At 43.5% G+C, this 19,035-nt stretch overlaps 1 protein-coding gene across 6 annotated transcripts in view; it reads left to right on the forward strand.

The window, feature by feature from the left end:
- The window catches only part of LOC125456760 (homeobox protein PKNOX1), a 138,747-nt gene that overhangs the window by 84,153 nt on the left and 35,559 nt on the right, over window positions 1-19,035 (forward strand). For all 6 annotated transcript variants that reach the window (XM_059650057.1, XM_059650060.1, XM_059650056.1 and 3 more), the window contains 3 exons: window positions 2,036-2,168; window positions 10,365-10,459; window positions 16,619-16,750. In XM_059650057.1, the coding sequence (XP_059506040.1) occupies window positions 2,036-2,168; window positions 10,365-10,459; window positions 16,619-16,750 (360 nt within the window). The remainder of the gene's footprint in view (window positions 1-2,035; window positions 2,169-10,364; window positions 10,460-16,618; window positions 16,751-19,035) is intronic.

Here is a 19,035-nt window from a genome sequence, read left to right on the forward strand (position 1 = left end):
CCTGCGGGACACCACTTGTCAATGGTTGCCATTCCGAAAAAGAGCCTTTTATCCCAACTCAGTTGTCAGTTCTTAGACAGAGATGTAAATTAAGCTTATTTCCCTATACCCCACAATTACCCAGAAAGACAAGGGAGCAGATATTTGGGAAAACAACCACCTGAAAGTTCTCCTCCAGGCCACACACCACCTTGACTTAGAAGAATATTGCTCTTCCTTCACTTGGGTAAAAATTCTCAAATTCCCTCCCCAACAGCAAGGACTTTCATTTTGGCTGGTGAGGTTCTAGAACATGTTAAGATTAATAATTAAAGAGGAGGTATTAGATGTTTTAACAGGCATAAAGGTACATAAATCCCTTGCCTGATGAGATATGTTCGGAGATCCTATGGGAAGAGATTGCTGGGGTCCTGCCAGAGATACTTAATAGTTCACTGGCCACAGATGAAGTGCCAGATGACTGGAGAGTAGCTAATGTGGTTCCTTTATTCAAGAAGGGCAGCAGGGGTAGGCCAAGTAATTATGAACAGTTTAGTCTGGCATCAGTGGCCGAGAAATTATTGGAATAAATTCTGATGGACAGGATTAATTGGGGATAGTCAGCGTGGCTGTGTTAGAGAGAGATCCTGTCTGACTAATTTAATTCAGTTTTTTGAAAAGGTGACTATATTGATGAAGGTAGTTAGATTGTTGTGGCCTACTTGGACTTCTGTAAGGAAAAGGTCCCACATGGAAGGCTGATCCAGAAGATAAGAGCCCATGGGATCTAAGACAAATTGGCAACTGGATCCAAAATTGGCTGCAAACAGGGGACGAAGAGTGATGGTGGAGAGTTGTTCTTGTGAGTGGAAGCCTGTAGCCAGCAATGTAGCATAGGGATTGGTGCTGGGTCCCTTGCTGTTTGTTATGTACATTAATGATTTGGATGTGAATGTAGAAGGTATAATTAGTAAGTTTGCAGATGACATGATGTTGATAGTGAGGAGGATGGTCGCAGGCTACAGTCTGAAGGTGATCAGCTGGTAAAGCAATGACAGATTTTAATTCCATATGGTAAGGGTGAGGTGATGGATTTTGGGAGGTCTACAAGGAAAGGATATACACAATGAATGTAGGTCCTTCGGAGTACCGAGGAACAAAGGGACTTTGGTGTCCAAGTCCATAAATCCTCGAAGGTGTCAGCACAGGTAGACAGGATGGTGATGAAGGCATACAGGATGCTTGTATAGAATAAAGGAACAAGGAAGTAATGTTACACTTGATAAAACATTGGTTAGGCCACAGGTGGAATAATATCTGCAGTTCTGGGTCACCACACAATCAGAAGGACGTTACTGCCCTGGAGAGTGTGCAGAGGAAATACACCAGGATATTGCCTGGGGTGGAAAGGCTCCGTAATGAGGAGAGACTGGGTTTGTTTTCCCAGTAGCAGAGGAGGCTGACGGGGTGGGGATCTGATTGAGATATACAAAATAATGAGAGGCACAGATGGGGTTGATCGTGAGAATCTTTTCCCCGTGGCAAACATGTTTAAAACCAGGAGTATAAGTTTAAAAGTGAGGGATAAGTGGTTTAGAGGTTGGCTGAGGGAAACCCTTTCACTCAAAGGGTGGAAGAAATATGGAATGTACTGCCTGTGAAGTTGGTGGAGGCAACATTGAAGTAGCGTGTGGATGAGCACTTAAAATGCCAGGGTAAAGTAGGCTATGGACAAAGTGCAGGTAAATGTGAGTAGTGTGGTTTGGTATTTGTCTGTGGGCCTAGATATGGTGGGCCAAAAGGACCTTTTTTCTATACAACTCCATAGCTGCAACAGTTTAAAAAGGCTGCTCACCGCCACCTTCCTCAAAAGAATTAGTGATGGGCAATAAATATTGACCAAGCCAGTGACATCTACATCCTGTGACAAATAAAAAGAAGTCAGAAATCCCCAAAATGTGACAGTGACCATATGATTACAGCTTTCAAGATTCAAAGTGAAATTAATGACTAATGTTACTTTTTATCATTCTTTTGCTAAACTGTTCTCTACCAGCTTCCTGTACAGAACACAACCATCACCACCTTACCTGGCACCATCAGTCCTCAGGGTATTGTCGTTCCTGCCTCAGCTTTGCAGCAGGGAAATGTCACAGTGACGACAGTAAACCCTACTCAAGTTGTAACAGGTATGTGAACCATTATACTCAGGTAAACCCATTGGCCATTCATTCATATCCTTTCATGTCAAACCAACATCCAGTGTTGGATGAGCAAAATTTCCCTGCAGCTCAATGCTGAGGAGGCTGTGCCAGGTTAGCTATGATCCTATTGAATGCTGTAGAAGTTTGTAAAAGTGGATAGAGTGGACACTTGGAGTCTTTTTCAGAGGGTAGAAATGTCAAACACTAAGTGTCACAAGCTTAAGGTGAGAGAGGGGGAAAGTTTAAAGATGTGTAAGAGTAAAGTTTTTTTATACAGAGGATAGTAGATGCATGGAATGTGATGCTGGGGAGGTGGTAGAAGCCGATATGATAGCAATTTTTAAGAAGCATGCAGACAGGTAGATGAACAGTCAGGGAATAGAGGGATATGCACCATGTGTAGGCAGCTGAGATAAGTTTAGAATGGCATGAACAGACTTGCTTGGCTGAAGGGACTGCTACTCTGCTATACTATATAAATAGAAAGCGGGACGTAACACCAGCGCTTCATCGGAGGCTCACTGATGATATTACCTACAATGGTGACGAAACGTCTGAAAACTAACCTTCCAGCTCAGCAAGCAAACTCACATCCAGAAACTCAACCTGAGCTACAAATCTTCTTAAAACTCTATGTTATGGGTGCCGTTTACGTTATTCCTTATCCATGTATCACTAGGACACTGCCATTTTCCAACTACCCCCCAGAATAACTCTTTGGAGGCAGGTATCCCATCACCAACCACCTGTTATTCAATATGCGTAGCCTTCGACATTAGCACTGTCTGTCAGAGTCAGACATTCCAAGGCTCAGTATCCCTCACATTCATCCAGGTCAACTAGGTCCCCCTAATTGGGGCTGCGCATCTGGTCCAATCAGGGAGCTCATTTTCTGTCAGTCCAGCTGGCTGACCTTGTTACAATCACTGTGTCCCTCCCTGTGAGTCCACAGACACAGGGCAGCCCAGTTCCTTTGAGAGCCTCTGGGGCTTTTTAACACCAGGTCAGATTCCTCCAACTTGGATTCTAAAATTTTGAGGAGTATAACGAATGGGAGCTCATTTGTATCAGGAGTGCCTCAGTAGGATTTCAATCCCTACTTCCAGAGGCAGATGCGTCAAGGCGGCTATTTCTGCCCTGTCCATCTCTGATTCAGATGACTCAATAATGTTTAAAAACCAAAAGAACTGCGGATGCTGCAAATCAGGAACAAAGACAAAGTTGCTGTAAAAGCTCACCAGGTCTGGCAGCATCTGTGAAGGAGAAAACAGAGTTAACGTTTCTGGTCCAGTGACCCTTCCTCAGAGCTGGTTCCTCAAGAGTCCAACAGAGTTGTTGGAGAGAGTGAGTCAGTGGGTCCTTGAAGTATTTCTGAAGGCTCTGATGGGTAGGGCAAGTTTTGCTCCTGCGCAGTGTGCAAATTTTCAGATTTCAAACGATCCATATGATTGATCAGGACTGTCATACCTACTCAAATTTTATAAATCACTGGTCCAGATCTCATGTCGATCATGCCTGTTACCCATGTGGGGTAATTTCCGTGATTCTTGTACCAGACTTTGTCTCTATCACCTGCTAGAGTCTTAGGCTCGACATTGAATTTCCTGATGTCTATCAATCTCTTTGCCCTTGCCCAGCTCTGGGAAGATCAGACTTAGCTTGGTGCGGAGTCTCTTGCCCGTTAACAAATTTTCCCCTGCTATCTGTGACTTAGTGTGTTCACAATTTTTCTATTGTTGCCCCAGTGTTTGACGAATGGACTGAATGCACATCCAGTTACATTGATTAAAAAACATTGAGCCCATGGAAGGACCTGTGGAGTCAATTGTGCAGCCGAGTCCAAGACTTACCCAGCCACTCCCACAGATGTGTGGAAGCTGCTAGTGGTAATTTTTGTACTTGTTAGCACTCTGGGCACTGCCCCACCCACATTTATGTATCAGTGTCCAAGCCTAGCGACCAGACATAACTTTTTGCCAACATATTCATTTTGGAGGCCCCTGGATGGCTGTAGTAGAGTTCAGCCAATATTTGATGGTGACCTTTGCTTAGGACAGTCACTTTTGCTCCCCATAACAATATAATATTCTTTGCCATGAGCTGGTCTCTCTGCGTTCAAAGAAGGTTTTAATTCTAGCTGCAATGTCTGTTTTCCCCCATTAATACCAATTATTTCAGTTCAGAAAGGAGTGGGACTTCGTCTGTCCAAAGTCTGATATTGTTCGCTGTGACTGGTAGTGTGTCCAGGCAATTCAATGTCATGACCGACTCTTCCACTGGGTGTATCACAGTAGGTTGTTCTGCTACTGGTTCAATACATTCACATTCACTGCTCGGCCTCCCAGATGGTGTTCTAATTTATAATAACAAGCGCTTAGTATGAGATCCCACTGCTGAATGTGACCCGGAGCTATGGGTGGCACTTCCTTATCCTTTTCAAGCAGACCAAGTAGGGGTTTGTGGCTTGTGATTATCATGAATTTTCGTTCATGGAGTTATTGGTGGAATGTTCTGTCTCCAAATATGACCATAAATTCTTCTTTTTCTATATGCACATATTTACGCTGTGCATTAGCCAAAGTCCTGGGTACATAAGCTATTGGATTTTCCTCTTGAGTGGGCTACCAATGAGCTAATATAACCCTGATGCCATGTGGGGAAGCATCGCACATGGATACCAGATCTTCCTTGGGATCATAGTGTGCTAACATATTCAAGGATGATAGTTGTTTCTTTACTTCATTGAAAGCTGAGGCCTGTGTTTGCGACCATTTCCGAGGCTGGCCCTTTTTTTAGGAGTTGATGCAAGGGTGCTAGAATGGATGCCAAGTTGGGTAGGAACTTTCCGTAATAATTTACCAGATCTAGATATGACCTAAGCTCCTAGACAGACATGGGTGTCTGGGCATCTTTGATCACCCTTACTTTATCTTCCAACAGGTATAACCCAGTCTTGTCAACTCTGTCGCCCAAGTAAGAAACTTGGGGGGCCTGGAGCACACATTTTTTTCCTGCTTAGATGTGTGCCTGCCTCAGAAAAACACCAAGGACTGTATCCAAGTTCTCTAATTGTCCCTTATTAGTTTTCTGTGTTATCAGGGTGTCATCTAAGTAAATGTTGACCTGAGGTAGACCCTGCGAAATGTTCTCCATTGCCTGAACAGACTGACGATACCCAAATGGCAGACCCTTATATTGGTAGACGTCTTTATGGGTATTAATTATAGCATATCTCTGAGAACCCTGGTATAAACATGATTGCAAGTAAGCATGGCTGTTGCCAGCTTTGTGTACAAACTCTTTATCCAAGAGTTTGGATATGTATCCAACTGTGAGAAACGGTTTATTGTTGTTTAAAGTTCCCAAAGGTGAACTGACCCATTGGGCTTCAAAATTGGTATGATAGCTGCTGCCCATTCCAAGAATTGGACTGGTTTGATGATTCCTTCATTTTCCAATCTTATGAGCTTGCTTCTACTTTTGCCCACAAGTCAAATGGGATTGGATAGGCCTTGCAGAATTGGTGGAAAGGCAGGTTGTGAGAGAGATACAACTAGTTTACAGAGATATTGCTGGGTTAGGTAAGTGGGCAAAAAGTCTGCAAATGAGGTATAATTTAGAACGATATGAAGCTGTTCATTTTGAAGACAACAAAAGGATAGAATATTATCTCAACGGAGAGACACTGCAGAAAGCGACAACGTGAAGAGACTCAGGGTTACTTGTGTAAGAAGCATGTGTGGCACTTAATCAGAAAAGCTAACGGAATGTTGGCTTTCAAGGGGCTTAAGTATATGAGCAGGAAAGTCTTATGGCAACTGTTGGTCGGACCTCATCTTGTGTACTGTCTAACTGTTTGGGTTCCCTTATTTAAGGAAAGATAGCATTTCACTGGAGATGTTCAAAGAAGTCCCACTAAGATGATCCCTGGTAGAGAGAGATTGTGTCATGAGCAAAGGCTAGACAGATTAGGACCATACTTACTGGAGTTTAGAAGAATTGAGACCCCATTGAAATAAATAGGATTCTTAAAAGGCTTGGGAAAGTAAATGTTGAGAGGATTTTCCCATTATGTGACAGTATAGAACTGAGTACATTGTCTCACAATAATGGGGTGGCAGTTCAAGACTGCGATGAAAAAGAATTTCTGTGTTTGGAACTCCGTGCCACAGAGAGCTGTAGGTTAGTGTTCTGATGTATACTTAAAGTTGAGATAAATAAATTCTTCAATGCAACAAACAACTGCAGATGCTGGAGACCTGAAACAAAAATAGAAAATTGCTGGCGAAGATAATGGGAACTGCAGATGCTGGATAATCATAGACAACAAAGTGTGGAGCTGGATGAACAGAGCAGGCCAAGCAGCATCTTAGGAGCACAAAAGCTGACGTTTTGGGCCTAGACCCTTCATCAGAAAAGCGAGATGGGGAGAGGATTCTGAAATAAATAGAGAGAGAAGGGGAGGCGGACCGAAGATGGATAGAGGAGGATAGGTGGAGAGGAGAGTATAGGTGGGGAGGTAGGGAGGAGATAGATCAGTCCGGGGAAAACGGACAGGTCAAGGGGGCGGGATGAGATTTAGTAGGTAGGAAATGGAGGTACGGCTTGAGGTAGGAGGAGACGTTCCTGGGCCTCCTGCAGTGCCATAATGATGCCACCCGTTGGTGGCAAGAACAGCAACTCATATTCCGCTTGGGAACCCTGCAACCCAATGGTATCAATGTGGATTTCATCAGCTTCAAAATCCCCCCTCCCCCACTGCATCCCAAAACCAGCCCAGCTCATCCCCGTCTCCCTAACCTGTTCTTCCTCTCACCTATCCCCTCTTCCCACCTCAAGCCGCACCTCCATTTCCTACCTACCAACCTCATCCCGCCCCCTTGACCTGTCTGTCCTCCCCAGATTGACCTATCTCCCCGCTACCTCCTCACCTATACTCTCCTCTCCACCTATCTTTTCCTTTATCCATCTTCGGTCCGCCTCCCCCTCTCTCCCTATTTATTTCAGAACCCTCTCCCCATCCCCCTCTCTGATGAAGGGTCTAGGCATGAAACGTCAGCTTTTGTGCTGCTAAGATGCTGCTCGGCCTGCTGTGTTCATCCAGCTTCACACTTTGTTAATTGCTGGCAAAGTTCAGATCTGGCAGCACCTTTAAGGAGACAGCAGTGTTAGCAATTTGATTCTGGTGACGCTGAATGAGAAGATAGACTATTGACCAGTCAAGGAATCATGGGTTGTGAGGCAAGGCAGGAAAGTAGATACGCACAATGTTGGATCAGCCTTGATCCTATTGATCCTATTGTTGTCCCCTTGTTTAAGAAGGGCAGCAAGGATAATCCAGGTTAGGGTTAGGGTTATTGACCGGTGAGCCTGACGTCAGTGGTAGGGAAGCTACTGGAGAGGATACTGAGGGATAGGATCTATTCCCATTTGGAAGAAAATGGGCTTATCAGTGATAGGCAACTTGGTTTTGTGCAGGGAAGGTCATGTCTTACCAACTTAATAGAATTCTTTGAGGACGTGACAAAGTTGATGGATGAGGAAAAGGCTGTAGTTGTCATATACATGGACTTCAGTAAGGCGTTTGATAAGGTTCCCCATGGCAGGCTGATGGAGAAAGTGAAGTCACATGGGGTCCAGGATAACAAAGTGTGGAGCTGGATGAACACAGCAGGCCAAGCAGCTCCTCAGGAGCACACAAAGCTGACATTTCGGGCCTAGACCCTTCATCAGAGCGGGCTCTCTGATGAAGGATCTAGGCCCAAAACGTCAGCTTTTGTGCTCCTGAGATGCTGCTTGGCCTGCTGTGTTCATCCAGCTCCACACTTTGTTATCTTGAATTCTCCAGCATCTGCAGTTCCCATTATCACATGGGGTCCAGGGTGTGCTAGCTAGATTGATAAAAAACTGGCTAGACAACAGGAGACAGAGAGTAGTAGTAGTAGTAGAAGGAAGTTTCTCAAATTGGAGATCTGTGACCAGTGGTGTTCCACAGCGATCTGTGCTGGGACCACTGTTGTTTGTGATATATGTAAATGATTTGGAGGAAGGTGTAGGTGGTCTGATCAGCAAGTTTGCAGATGACACTAAGATTGGTGGAGTAGCAGATAGTGAAGGGGACTGTCAGAGATTACAGCAGAATATAGATAGACTGGAGAATTGGGCAGATAAATGGCAGATGGAGTTCAATCCGGGAAAATCCTTGAAAGTTGCCACCCGGGTTGACAGGGCTGTTAAGAAGGCATACAGTGTTTTAGCTTTTATTAATAGAGGGATCGAGTTCTGGAACCAAGAGGTTATGGTGAAGCTGTACAAAACTCTGGTGCGGCCGCACTTGGAGTATTGTGTACAGTTCTGGTCACCGTATTATAAGAAGGATGTGGAAGCTTTGGAAAGGGTGCAGAGGAGATTTACTAGGATGTTGCCTGGTATGGAGGGAAGGTCTTACGAGGAAAGGCTGAGGGACTTGAGGCTGTTTTCATTAGAGAGAAGAAGGTTGAGAGGTGACTTAATTGAAACATATAAAATAATCAGAGGGTTAGATAGGGTGGATAGGGAGAGCCTTTTTCCTAGGATGGTGACGGCGAGCACGAGGGGGCATAGCTTTAAATTGAGGGGTGAAAGATATAGGACAGGTGCCAGAGGTAGCTTCTTTACTCGGAGAGTAGTAAGGGAATGGAACGCTTTGCCTGCAACGCTAGTAGATTCGCCAACTTTAGGTACATTTAAGTCGTCATTGGACAAGCATATGGACGTACATGGAATGGTGTAGGTTTGATGGGCTTGAGATCGGTATGACAGGTCGGCACAACATCGAGGGCCGAAGGGCCTGTACTGTGCTGTATGTTCTATGTAAATGCGAGGTGATGCATTTTGGAAGATCAAATTCAAGGGCGAACTATACAGTAAATTGAAAAGTCCTAGGGAAAATTGATGAACAGAGAGATCTGGGTGTTCAGGTCCATTGTTCCCTGAAGGTGACAACGCAGGTCAATAGGGTGGCCAAGAAGGCATATGGCATGCTTTCCTTCATTGGGCGGGGTATTGAGTACAAGAGTTGACAGGTCATGTTGCAGTTGTATAGGACTTTGGTTCGGCCACAGTTGGAGTACTGTGTACAGCTCTGGTCGCCACATTACCAAAAGGGTGTGGGTGCTTTGGAGAGGGTGCAGAGGAGGTTCACCAGGATGTTGCCTGGTATGGACTATGAAGAGAGGTTGAATAGATTAGGATTATTTCCATTAGAAAGACGGAGATTGAGGGGGGACCTGATTGAGGTCTACAAAATCATGAGGGGTATAGACAGGGTGGATAGCAAAAAGCTTTTTCCCAGAGTGGGGGACTCAATTACTAGGGGTCATGAGTTCAAAGTGAGAGGTGGAAAGTTTAAGGGAGATATGCGTGGAAAATTTTTTACACAGAGGGTGGTGTGTGCCTAGAACGCGTTGCCAGCGGAGGTGGTAGACGCAGACACGTTAGCGTCTTTTAAGATATATTTGGACAGGTACATGGATGGGCGGGTGCAAATGGACACAGACCGTTATAAAATAGATGACAGGTTAGACAGAGGATCTTGATCGGCACAGGCTTGGAGGGCCGAAGGGCCTGTTCCTGTGCTGTAATGTTCTTTATTCGTTGAATGGTGGAACAGGCTCGATGGGCCGAATGTGTTCTACTCTTGTTCCTGTTATTTTTAATGATCTTATTGCTGCTTTCATGTTGAAACATTTGTTGGGGATTCAGTCCTCTTACCAATCTATTCGCGCTTTCCATTTTTTTGATATTGAACATCGCGAGTTTAGACTTCATGGTGGCAAAATGGCTCGGTGGATAGAACTGCTGCCTCACAGTGCCAGGCATCTGGGTTCAGTTCCATCCTCGAGTGATTGTCTGTGCGGAATTTGCACATTCTCCCCATGTCTGTGTGTGTTTCCTCCGGGTGCTCCAGTTTCCCCTCTCAGTCCAAAGATGTGCAGGGTAGGTGGATTAGCCATGGGGTTGGCTTGGGTGGAATGCTTTTCAGGGGTCAGTGCAGATTTGATGAGCTGAAAGACTTCCTCCTACACTGTCGGCATTTTTTGATTCTCTGACCTAGTATTTCACATGCTAATGATTTTGTAAATTGAAGTAGTTCACAATAGAAAAGTTTTTGCAACTTACTTTGTTCCCTTTCTTTAATAGGTGGTGGGGCAGTTTATCAGCCTGTTACTGTGGTTACACCTCAAGGCCAGGTAGTGACACAAACACATGGCACAATACGTATCCAGAATGCACAGGTAGGTTTATAGCTTCATATTGAGCGGGAGCTGGTAATAAGTGAGTGTATTCTCAACAACGAAAAGAAGTTCTGGATTGGTCATTATACTGCTTTATGATAATTACACTTTTAATATTATTAATTCTTTAGAACTGTAGCTTAGAGCAAATGGTAAATCTGGCATAATTAACTGGAAACATGTTACAACACAAGAGCAGCATATAAGCTGGTACTACCAATATTCACACTATACAGTCACAATGAGCAGGTTGGCTGCAGTGAAAGTTGGAACGTGCTGTCACAGGGTTCAGTGTGGTTATACAGACATTAGAAAGGTACAATGTGTAGGTTGGTAACACTGACTGAAAGTGTTGTTTCAGTATGTTAACTGATTACACAAGATATCTTGATCACTGTATTGCCAAGTACACACTGGGTACATTGATGCCCAGAATGACCAGTCACAATACAGAGGCTTAATACACTGGTGCACAGAATGAATGGTTGCACTAGTTGGAGTCATACCTGAGACAAAGGAAGTTGGTTGTTGAAGGTCAGTCATTTCGACTCCAGGACTTCTTGCAAGAGTTCCTCACGGTAGTGTCCTTTGTCCATCTTCAGCTGCTTCATCAATGACCTACCCTCCATCATAAGGTCAGAAGTGAGGATGTATGCTGACGATTACACAATGTTCAGTATCATTCATGACTCCTCAGGTTCAGAAATAGTCCATTTTCAAATGCAGCAAGACTTGGACAATATCCAGGATTGCGCTGAAATAGTAAGTAGTAGTCATGTCACACAAATGCCAGGTAATAGCCATTTTCAATAAGAGACAGTTTAACCATTACCCCATGACATTGCCATTACTGAATTACCTGCTGTCGACATCCTGAGGAGGTACCATTGACCAGAAACTGAACTGGAGTAGCTATATAAGTACTGTGTCTGTAGGAGCAGTTCAGAAGCGGCTCAGAAGTATATTCCTATACTGTGGTGAGTAACTCACCTGCAGACTCCCCAAAGCCTGACCCCATCTACAAGGCACAAGTCAGTGGAATACTCCCCACTTGCCTAGATGAGTGCAGCTCCAACAACACTTAAGGAGCTTGACACCATTTATATAGCCATTTGCTCGATTGGCACTACATCCACAAATATTCACTCCATCCTCCATTGACGCTCGGTAGCAGCAGTGTGTACCGTCTACAAGATACACTGCAGAAATTCACCAAGGATCCTTAGTCCCTTCCAAGTCAACGATATAGAAGGACAAGGGCAGCAAATACATGGGCAAAACAGCACCTTCAAGATTCCCCTCCAAGTCATACACCATCCTGACTTGGAAATATATTGTCATTCCTTGAGTGTTGCTGGGTCAAAATCCTGCCACTCCCTCTGTAACAGCATTGTGAGTTTACTTACAACATGTGGACTGCAACAGTTTAAGAACGCAGCTCACCACCACATTATGATGGGCAATAAATGCCAGCCGAACGAGCAACAACCTCCCAGAAGTGAATTTTTAAAAATGTACAGGATGATTACATTAATACTAGATGAACAGTCACACTGTACAGACTGATGATAATTTAATGCTGGTGTAGTTGTGAGTGGCTGACAGCTTCCATTCATGTCACCTACTGATAATGGGATAGCATTGAAACTGCAGAGTTATGCAACAGACATTGCTCTGAGTTGTCTGAATGGGAATCCCTGGTAATGACTGTGCAGTGTGCTGTGACCTGATTCTCTGACTAAGGGACAGCTTGTACACACAGTAAATTGCTAAAGTAGACAGAGGCTTACTCTGTAGAATAAAGTGACTGAATTGACCTCTATTTGCAATCCTGTCATCCATATTACTCCTTCATTTTCTCGGCTCTTTTCATGCCCAAGATTGGCGGCAGGGAAAGATTATCTTTTGTAACGCACACATCCTGAAATATCCTGAACTCTATTACAATAATAATCTCTTGAAAGGCTCCAGACTTATTATTTCCACTAAAATAAAACAAAGAATTATGGATGATGGCAATCTGAAACAAAATGGAAATGGAAGAAGTGTTACTGGACTCAAACGTTAACTCTGCTTTCTGTCCACGGATACTGCCAGACTTGCCGAGTTTCTCCAGCAATATCCATTGGCCACAGTAAGAAGGCAGGCTGCCTTCTAGTCCAATTTCCAGCTGTAAGGCCTAGAATTCAAGATACGACTGTTCCACGTGTCATTCCAACAACTTTAGTAGAATAGAAAGAAAACCCACAGTGAGAATTTACTTTTGCTGTTGCCTTTTCTGAGGAGCAAGTAATACATAACCATAAATTGCTCCAGTCTCTCGTTCAGTACACTTCCCTAAACTGTGTCTCTGTCTTCATCATCCAAGGCTTTCCTTGCCCCCAGTGCTTTGACTTCAAAATCCATCTCCTCAATTTTAAATCCCTGCAGAACCTTGTCAACTTAATCCCCAATCTGATATCTCTGCCCGAGCACTTTGTTCGCCAATGGTTTATTGCATATCACTTTGCTTCACGAATGGTGGTAGAATATTTGCTCCACATAAATTCTCTGTTGCTTTAAAAGCCTGTGACTATGCTTTCAGGTACAGTTTAGTGATTGGATTTGGTTTGATTTATTATTGTCACCTGTATTGAGATACAGTGAAAATTATTGTTTTGTGTGCTACCCAGGGAAATCATACCTTACATAGTGCTTCTGGGTAATAGAAGAGAATGTGGAGTATAATGTTACAGCTACAGAATAGGTACAGAGAAAGATCAGTTTTAATGTATGAGAGGACCATTCAAAAAGCCTTGGTGTCTCTACATCCGTGGGCCCCTGTTGGTGAAACTGTTTAACAGTGTAACCTGGGTACCATCAGCATGAGGCAGGGCATCTGGAAGATGCTCGGGTTCCTTCTTGGGTTCCATCTACATGACATTTCCTCACCATTGCTCAGGTTCCAATTTCAGTGTCTTTGCAGTTTCAGACAAATGTTGCAAGAATTGGAAGCGCTGCTGGGACCTTCACATAGCCTGTTCAAATGTTCTGAAAGTGGATCATTCAGCAAGAAATGCTAAGAAGAATTTTGGTTACCCTGAGTGCCTTTGCACTTTGTTGTAGTGTTGAAACTGTGTGGAGAAAGCAATCCTTTGATTTAGCGATTGCCAGCTCATACTCTGTACAGGCTGAATTGTTTTACCCAGTCGTGGTTGATCTGTAATTTCAGTGTAAGTCAAATATATATTCTAAAATTCTCCTCAGGGGCTAAACTTTATTCTGTACTGTGGTTTCTGAGCTGTCTAACACTCAGCTATCATGTTCCACCCATAGTTTGTTGAAGTTAGTTGATCTGAGAGGCCATCATCCTGAAATGTTAACTCTGTTTCACATTGTAGATGTTACTTGACCTGCTGACAGCTTCCAAAATTTTGAGTTTTTAAGTCTTATTAACAACAAGTCTTGTGTAAAAATAGAAGCAAAATACTGCAGATGCTGGAGATCTGAAATAAAAACAGAAAGTGCTGGAGAAACTCAGCAGGTCCGGCAGCATCAGCAGAGGTAGAAAGAATGTTAACAATTCAAGTTCAATGTGACTGTTCTTTGAACTGTTCTGTTTACACATGCTGCCAGATTTGCTGAGTTTCATCAGTACTGTCTGTTTGTGATAATGTAGAGACCTGGAATAATAATCAAAGGGCTCTGAGAAATTTTGTTCTGTCAACTCAGAAGATCTAGACTAGAAAGCGAGTGTCAGTAATAGTGACTATGAAACTACCAGTTTGTCATAAAAATTCATCTGTTTTACTAATTCCTTTTGGCGAAGAAAATCAGTTGTCATTACACAGTCTGGTATATGACAGACTCTGGAACTATGTTAACATGATTTCACTCTAAACTGTCTCCTAAAAACGCCTTAGCGTAGTTCTAGTCCATAAAACCATAAGATATGGGAGCAAATTAGGCCATTCAGACTATCCAGTTTGCTGTGCCATTCCATCACAGCTGACAGTTTTCTCAACCCCATTCTCCTACCTTCTCCCCGTAATCTTTGATCCCTTACCAATCAAGAACCTATCTATTGCTGTTTTAAATACATTCAATGGCTTGGCCTGTACAGCCTTTTGTGGTAATGAGTTCCTCTGGCTGAAGTAATCCCTCCTCATCTCAGTTCTAAAGAATTGTCTCCTCACTCTGAGGCTGTGCTGTTCTAGACTGTGCTACTAGTGGAGACATCTTTTCCACATCCACTTTATCTGGACTCGCAGTATTATGCAAGTTTCAGTCAGATCCCCCCATATCTTACTAAACTCCATTGAGTATACACCTAGAATTCTCAACTGCTCGTCATATGATCATTCTTGTAAACCTCCCAACAAATGCCAGTACATTTTTCCTTAGATACGGAGCCCAAAACTGCTCACAGTATTCCAAATGTGGTCTGATCGGGGCCTTATACAACTTCAACAGCACATCCCTACTGTTGTTTTCTAGCCCTCTTGAATGCCAACATTGCATTTGATTTCCTAACCACCAAATGAACTTGCCTGTTAACCCTAAGAGAATCCTGAAGCAAAATTCCCAAGCTCCTTTGCACTTCAGATTTCTGAAGCCTTTCCCTATTTACAAAATAGTCTGAAGCTCTTCTTCCTACCAAAATGCATGACTTCATACTTTGCCACAGAGTATTTCATCTGCCTCTTCTTTGCCCACTTAGCTAGCATGTCCAAGACCTTCTGCAGCCTCCCCACTTCCTCCACATTACCTGTCCCTCCGCATGTCTTTGTGTCATCTGCAAACTTATGCCGTCCATTCCTTTTTCCAGATTGTTAATGTACAACATGAATAGTTGTGGTCCCAACACAGACCCCCGCAGAATCCACTGCCATCCTAACAAAGACCCTTCATCTCTTCTCTGCCTTCTACCAGTCTGCCAATCCTCTACCCATGCCTGTAACATGCCCACCATGTGTTGTTATCTTACTTAGCAGCTTGCTGTGTGATACCTTGTCAAAGTCATTCAGTTGTACTTGCACTTAACCATAATTTTCTCAAAGGTAATTAAAGCTGATCTTCCGGTGATAACCTCATCCAGTGAATAAATAAAAATACTACGGGTGTGGAATTTGTGAGGAGCCAGTCTAATGCTGTGGTGTTCCTAGAGTAGTACTGTGTGAAAGTGAGGTAGTAGGAACTGCAGATGCTGGAGAATCTGAGATAACAAGGTGTAGAGCTGGATGAATACAGCAGGCGAAGCAACATCAGAGGAGCAGGAAAGCCTACGTTCTGGGCCTAGACCCTTCAAGCTGGGCTGGTTTTGGGATGCGGTTGAGGGCGGGGAGATTTGGAAGCTTGTGAAGTCCACATTGATACCATTGGGCTGCAGGGTTCCCAAGCGAAATATGAGGTGCTGTCCACCGAAGGTTGCAGGAACAGCACCTCATATTTCGCTGGGGAATCCTGCAGCCCAATGATATCAATGTGGACTTCACAAGCTTCAAAATCTCCCCTCCCCCTACCACATCCCAAACCAGCCCAGCTTGTCCCCACCTCCCTAACCTGTCTTTCCTCCCACCTATCCCCTCCTCCCACCTCAAGCCCCACCCCCATCTCCTATCTACTAGCCTCATCCCGCCCCCTTGACCTGTCCATCTTCCCTGGACTGACCTATCCCCTCCCTAACTCGCCACCTACACTCACCTTTACTGGCTCCATCCCCGCCACTTTGACCTGTCTGTTTCCTCTCCGCCTACCTTCTCCTTTATCCATCATCTATCTGCCTCCCCCTCTGTCTCTATTTATTTCAGAAGCCCCTTCCCCTCCCCCATTTCTGAAGAAGGGTCTTGGCCTGAAACATCAGCATTCCTGCTCCTCTGATGCTGCTTGGCCTGCTGTGTTCATCCAGCTCTACACCTTGTTATCTCTGTGTGTCAATGAGATTGGTATGTTCGCCCTGTGTTCTGTTGGAAGCAACCAAATGAAAATGACCATTTGGAAGTACAAGAGTCTGCTCTTCTCTGTTAAAGTTCATTCAAGACAGTGAATTATTTTAAACTGTACAGTTTTACTGTTGCAGATAGTTAGATCGTGCTTGTCATTGAGAATCTGAAACTTATACATAGACAAGTTCATTTATGTACTGATTGAATTTGACACAGAATGTTTGTTTCTCATCAGCTTCAGCTGCAACTAAATCAAGATGTGAATGTCTTGCATCAAGACAGTGAGAATTCTCCAAAAAATAAACGTGGAGTCTTGCCAAAGCAAGCTACTAATATCATGAGGTCCTGGCTATTCCAGCACATTGCGGTGAGTATCACATGTCATGCTGCTTAGTTGTAGATGACAGCTGCAATAAAGCTCTTGTTTTAAATTTGTTACGCTCATTTGAACTCAATCTTTTTTTATTTTCTATATTAAATTGCTTTTTTTTGTGGACTGGTGTGACATTTAATATCATCAAGCTGCTCATATGATAAACATTTCCAGCTGCATTTCTGTTTATGGACAATGTCACATGCTTGACTGAACGAATATGCCACAGCTCGATTGTGAAGTTCAGCTTGGTTTCATTAACATAGTTCTAGCTTGTTCAGCAAAATGTGGTCTTCAGTGCTTCGAACTAATGAAGATTATGTAGTGTAAACTGTTCTCATCAGATTTCAATTTCACATCTAAAAATACCTAACGACTAAAGCCATTCTACAGTTATACAATACTTTTGTCATGGCTAATCGGCTTCACAAAGACCTCAGTAGACCACACCTTTAATCTCTGTGAATAGCCCTGGCCACCCCATTTTGGGAAGGCCATATCAGCCTCAGATGGATCAATGAAATGATCCAAGTATTCTGACATTTCCAAAAGAGATTACAGAAACTATTTAGAATTTCAAAGTTAAGAGGTGATTTAACAGAATTTTCAAGATGGGAAACAGAAAGAAGAGTTTGGACGAAACTCAATGGGAAGGCATGGGCTAAAGAACAAACTAAAAATTGGTGCCAGACCTTTCAGGAAATTAGCACATGCAAATGTTGTTAGAGGTTGCCACTTTATTCTGCAAATGCCAACAGAGGCTAGATTAATCATTAAATATAAATCTATGATTCTCAACCTTTTGGGATCCAAAGGTGTTAAAGGATGAGGGCGGCGAAGGTAAATGTGAAAAACAAAATCAGAAATAGTTGGAAAATCTCAGCAGACTTGGCATGATCTATGGAGAAAAAGTAGAATCAGCATTTTGGGTAGAAGGATTAAAAATGAAACGTTAACTCTGATTTTATTTCTGATTTCCAGAATCCGCAGTTCTTTGGGTTAGGTCACAGATGGCAAAGGAAATGAGGTTTGGTTGAGGGGAGGGGCATGTGTTGGGGATGGAAGGGCGTAAAGGGGAGAATGGGGTTTGCAGAGAGAGGGATAGCGGGGAGAGGCTATACGTGTGGAGCTGGAATAGACCATTCAGCTGATTGAGTCAGCTCCACCATTCAATGTGACCATGGCTGATCTGATAATCCTCTATTCTACTTTCTTGCCTTTCCCCCATATCTTTTGATTTCCTGACTGTTTGCAAATCTATCTCAGCTTTGTATGATCTTAAACAACTCAGCTTCAATAGCCCTTTGCAGTAAAGAATTCCACAAATTTGCTGCCTTCTGAGAGAAGGAATTCTTTGCCTGAGTTTTCATGGTAAATGACACTAGTACCATCTCAATAGTAATAGGTTAGAAAGGGAGGAACTCAGAACAATTATCTTCACTAAGGCAAAAGTACTGAACAAACTATCGGTACACAGCAGAGAGGATGTTTCCTCTTGTGGGTCAATCTAGAAAGAAAGGACATAGCTTTAGGATGAAGGATAGGCAGAGTTTTTGAGATGATTTGTAGCTCAGCTTGTGGATGAGGATGTAGACTTGCTCGCCGAGCCAGTGGGTTTGGTTGCAAACGTTTCATCACCCTGCTAGGTAACATGGTCAGTGCACCCCTGGTGAAGCATTGGTGTTGTGTCCTGCTTGTTATTTATGTGCCTCAGTTTGTTAGAGCGTTTGGTATGATTTCCAGTTCTGTTTCCCAGTCATTTGTACATAGGGTCTAATTCAATTATTTAGTTGTTGGAGTTCTAGTTACGTTACCAGGCCTCCAGGAATTCCCTGGGATTGAATTACCTCACCCTGGTCCTAGTTCTTTATGGACCAAAACATTTTCCGCTGTGGTCTGACTAATGCTTTATATAGTTTTAGCAAGAATTCCCTATTTTCACAAGAGATTAAAGGTGAGTCAGGTAGAGGTTACTTCCAGAATGAATGGGGAAACTGGGATCATGCAACATCATCATCATCACCATCATCATGGGAGGTTCCTTGTGGAAAAGGATAACTTTCTTCCACTCTCAGGCTGAATCCATGGGTGGCTGTACAGTCTAATGCGGCTTCTGCTGGCTCTGCCATATTTGGGCTACAAGGTAGCGATGAGAAGAGGTAGGTGGAGTGTTGGTATGGCATCATGCACTTTACACTGTTTCTGCTTTTTCCCAATGGCAAGTCTTAAGGTGCTTGATGCCCTCCTGGATGCTCCTCCTCCACTTTGGACAGTGTTGG

This window comes from Stegostoma tigrinum, chromosome 12 (genome assembly GCF_030684315.1).
Source record: "Stegostoma tigrinum isolate sSteTig4 chromosome 12, sSteTig4.hap1, whole genome shotgun sequence".
In the NCBI taxonomy this organism is placed as follows: domain Eukaryota; kingdom Metazoa; phylum Chordata; class Chondrichthyes; order Orectolobiformes; family Stegostomatidae; genus Stegostoma; species Stegostoma tigrinum.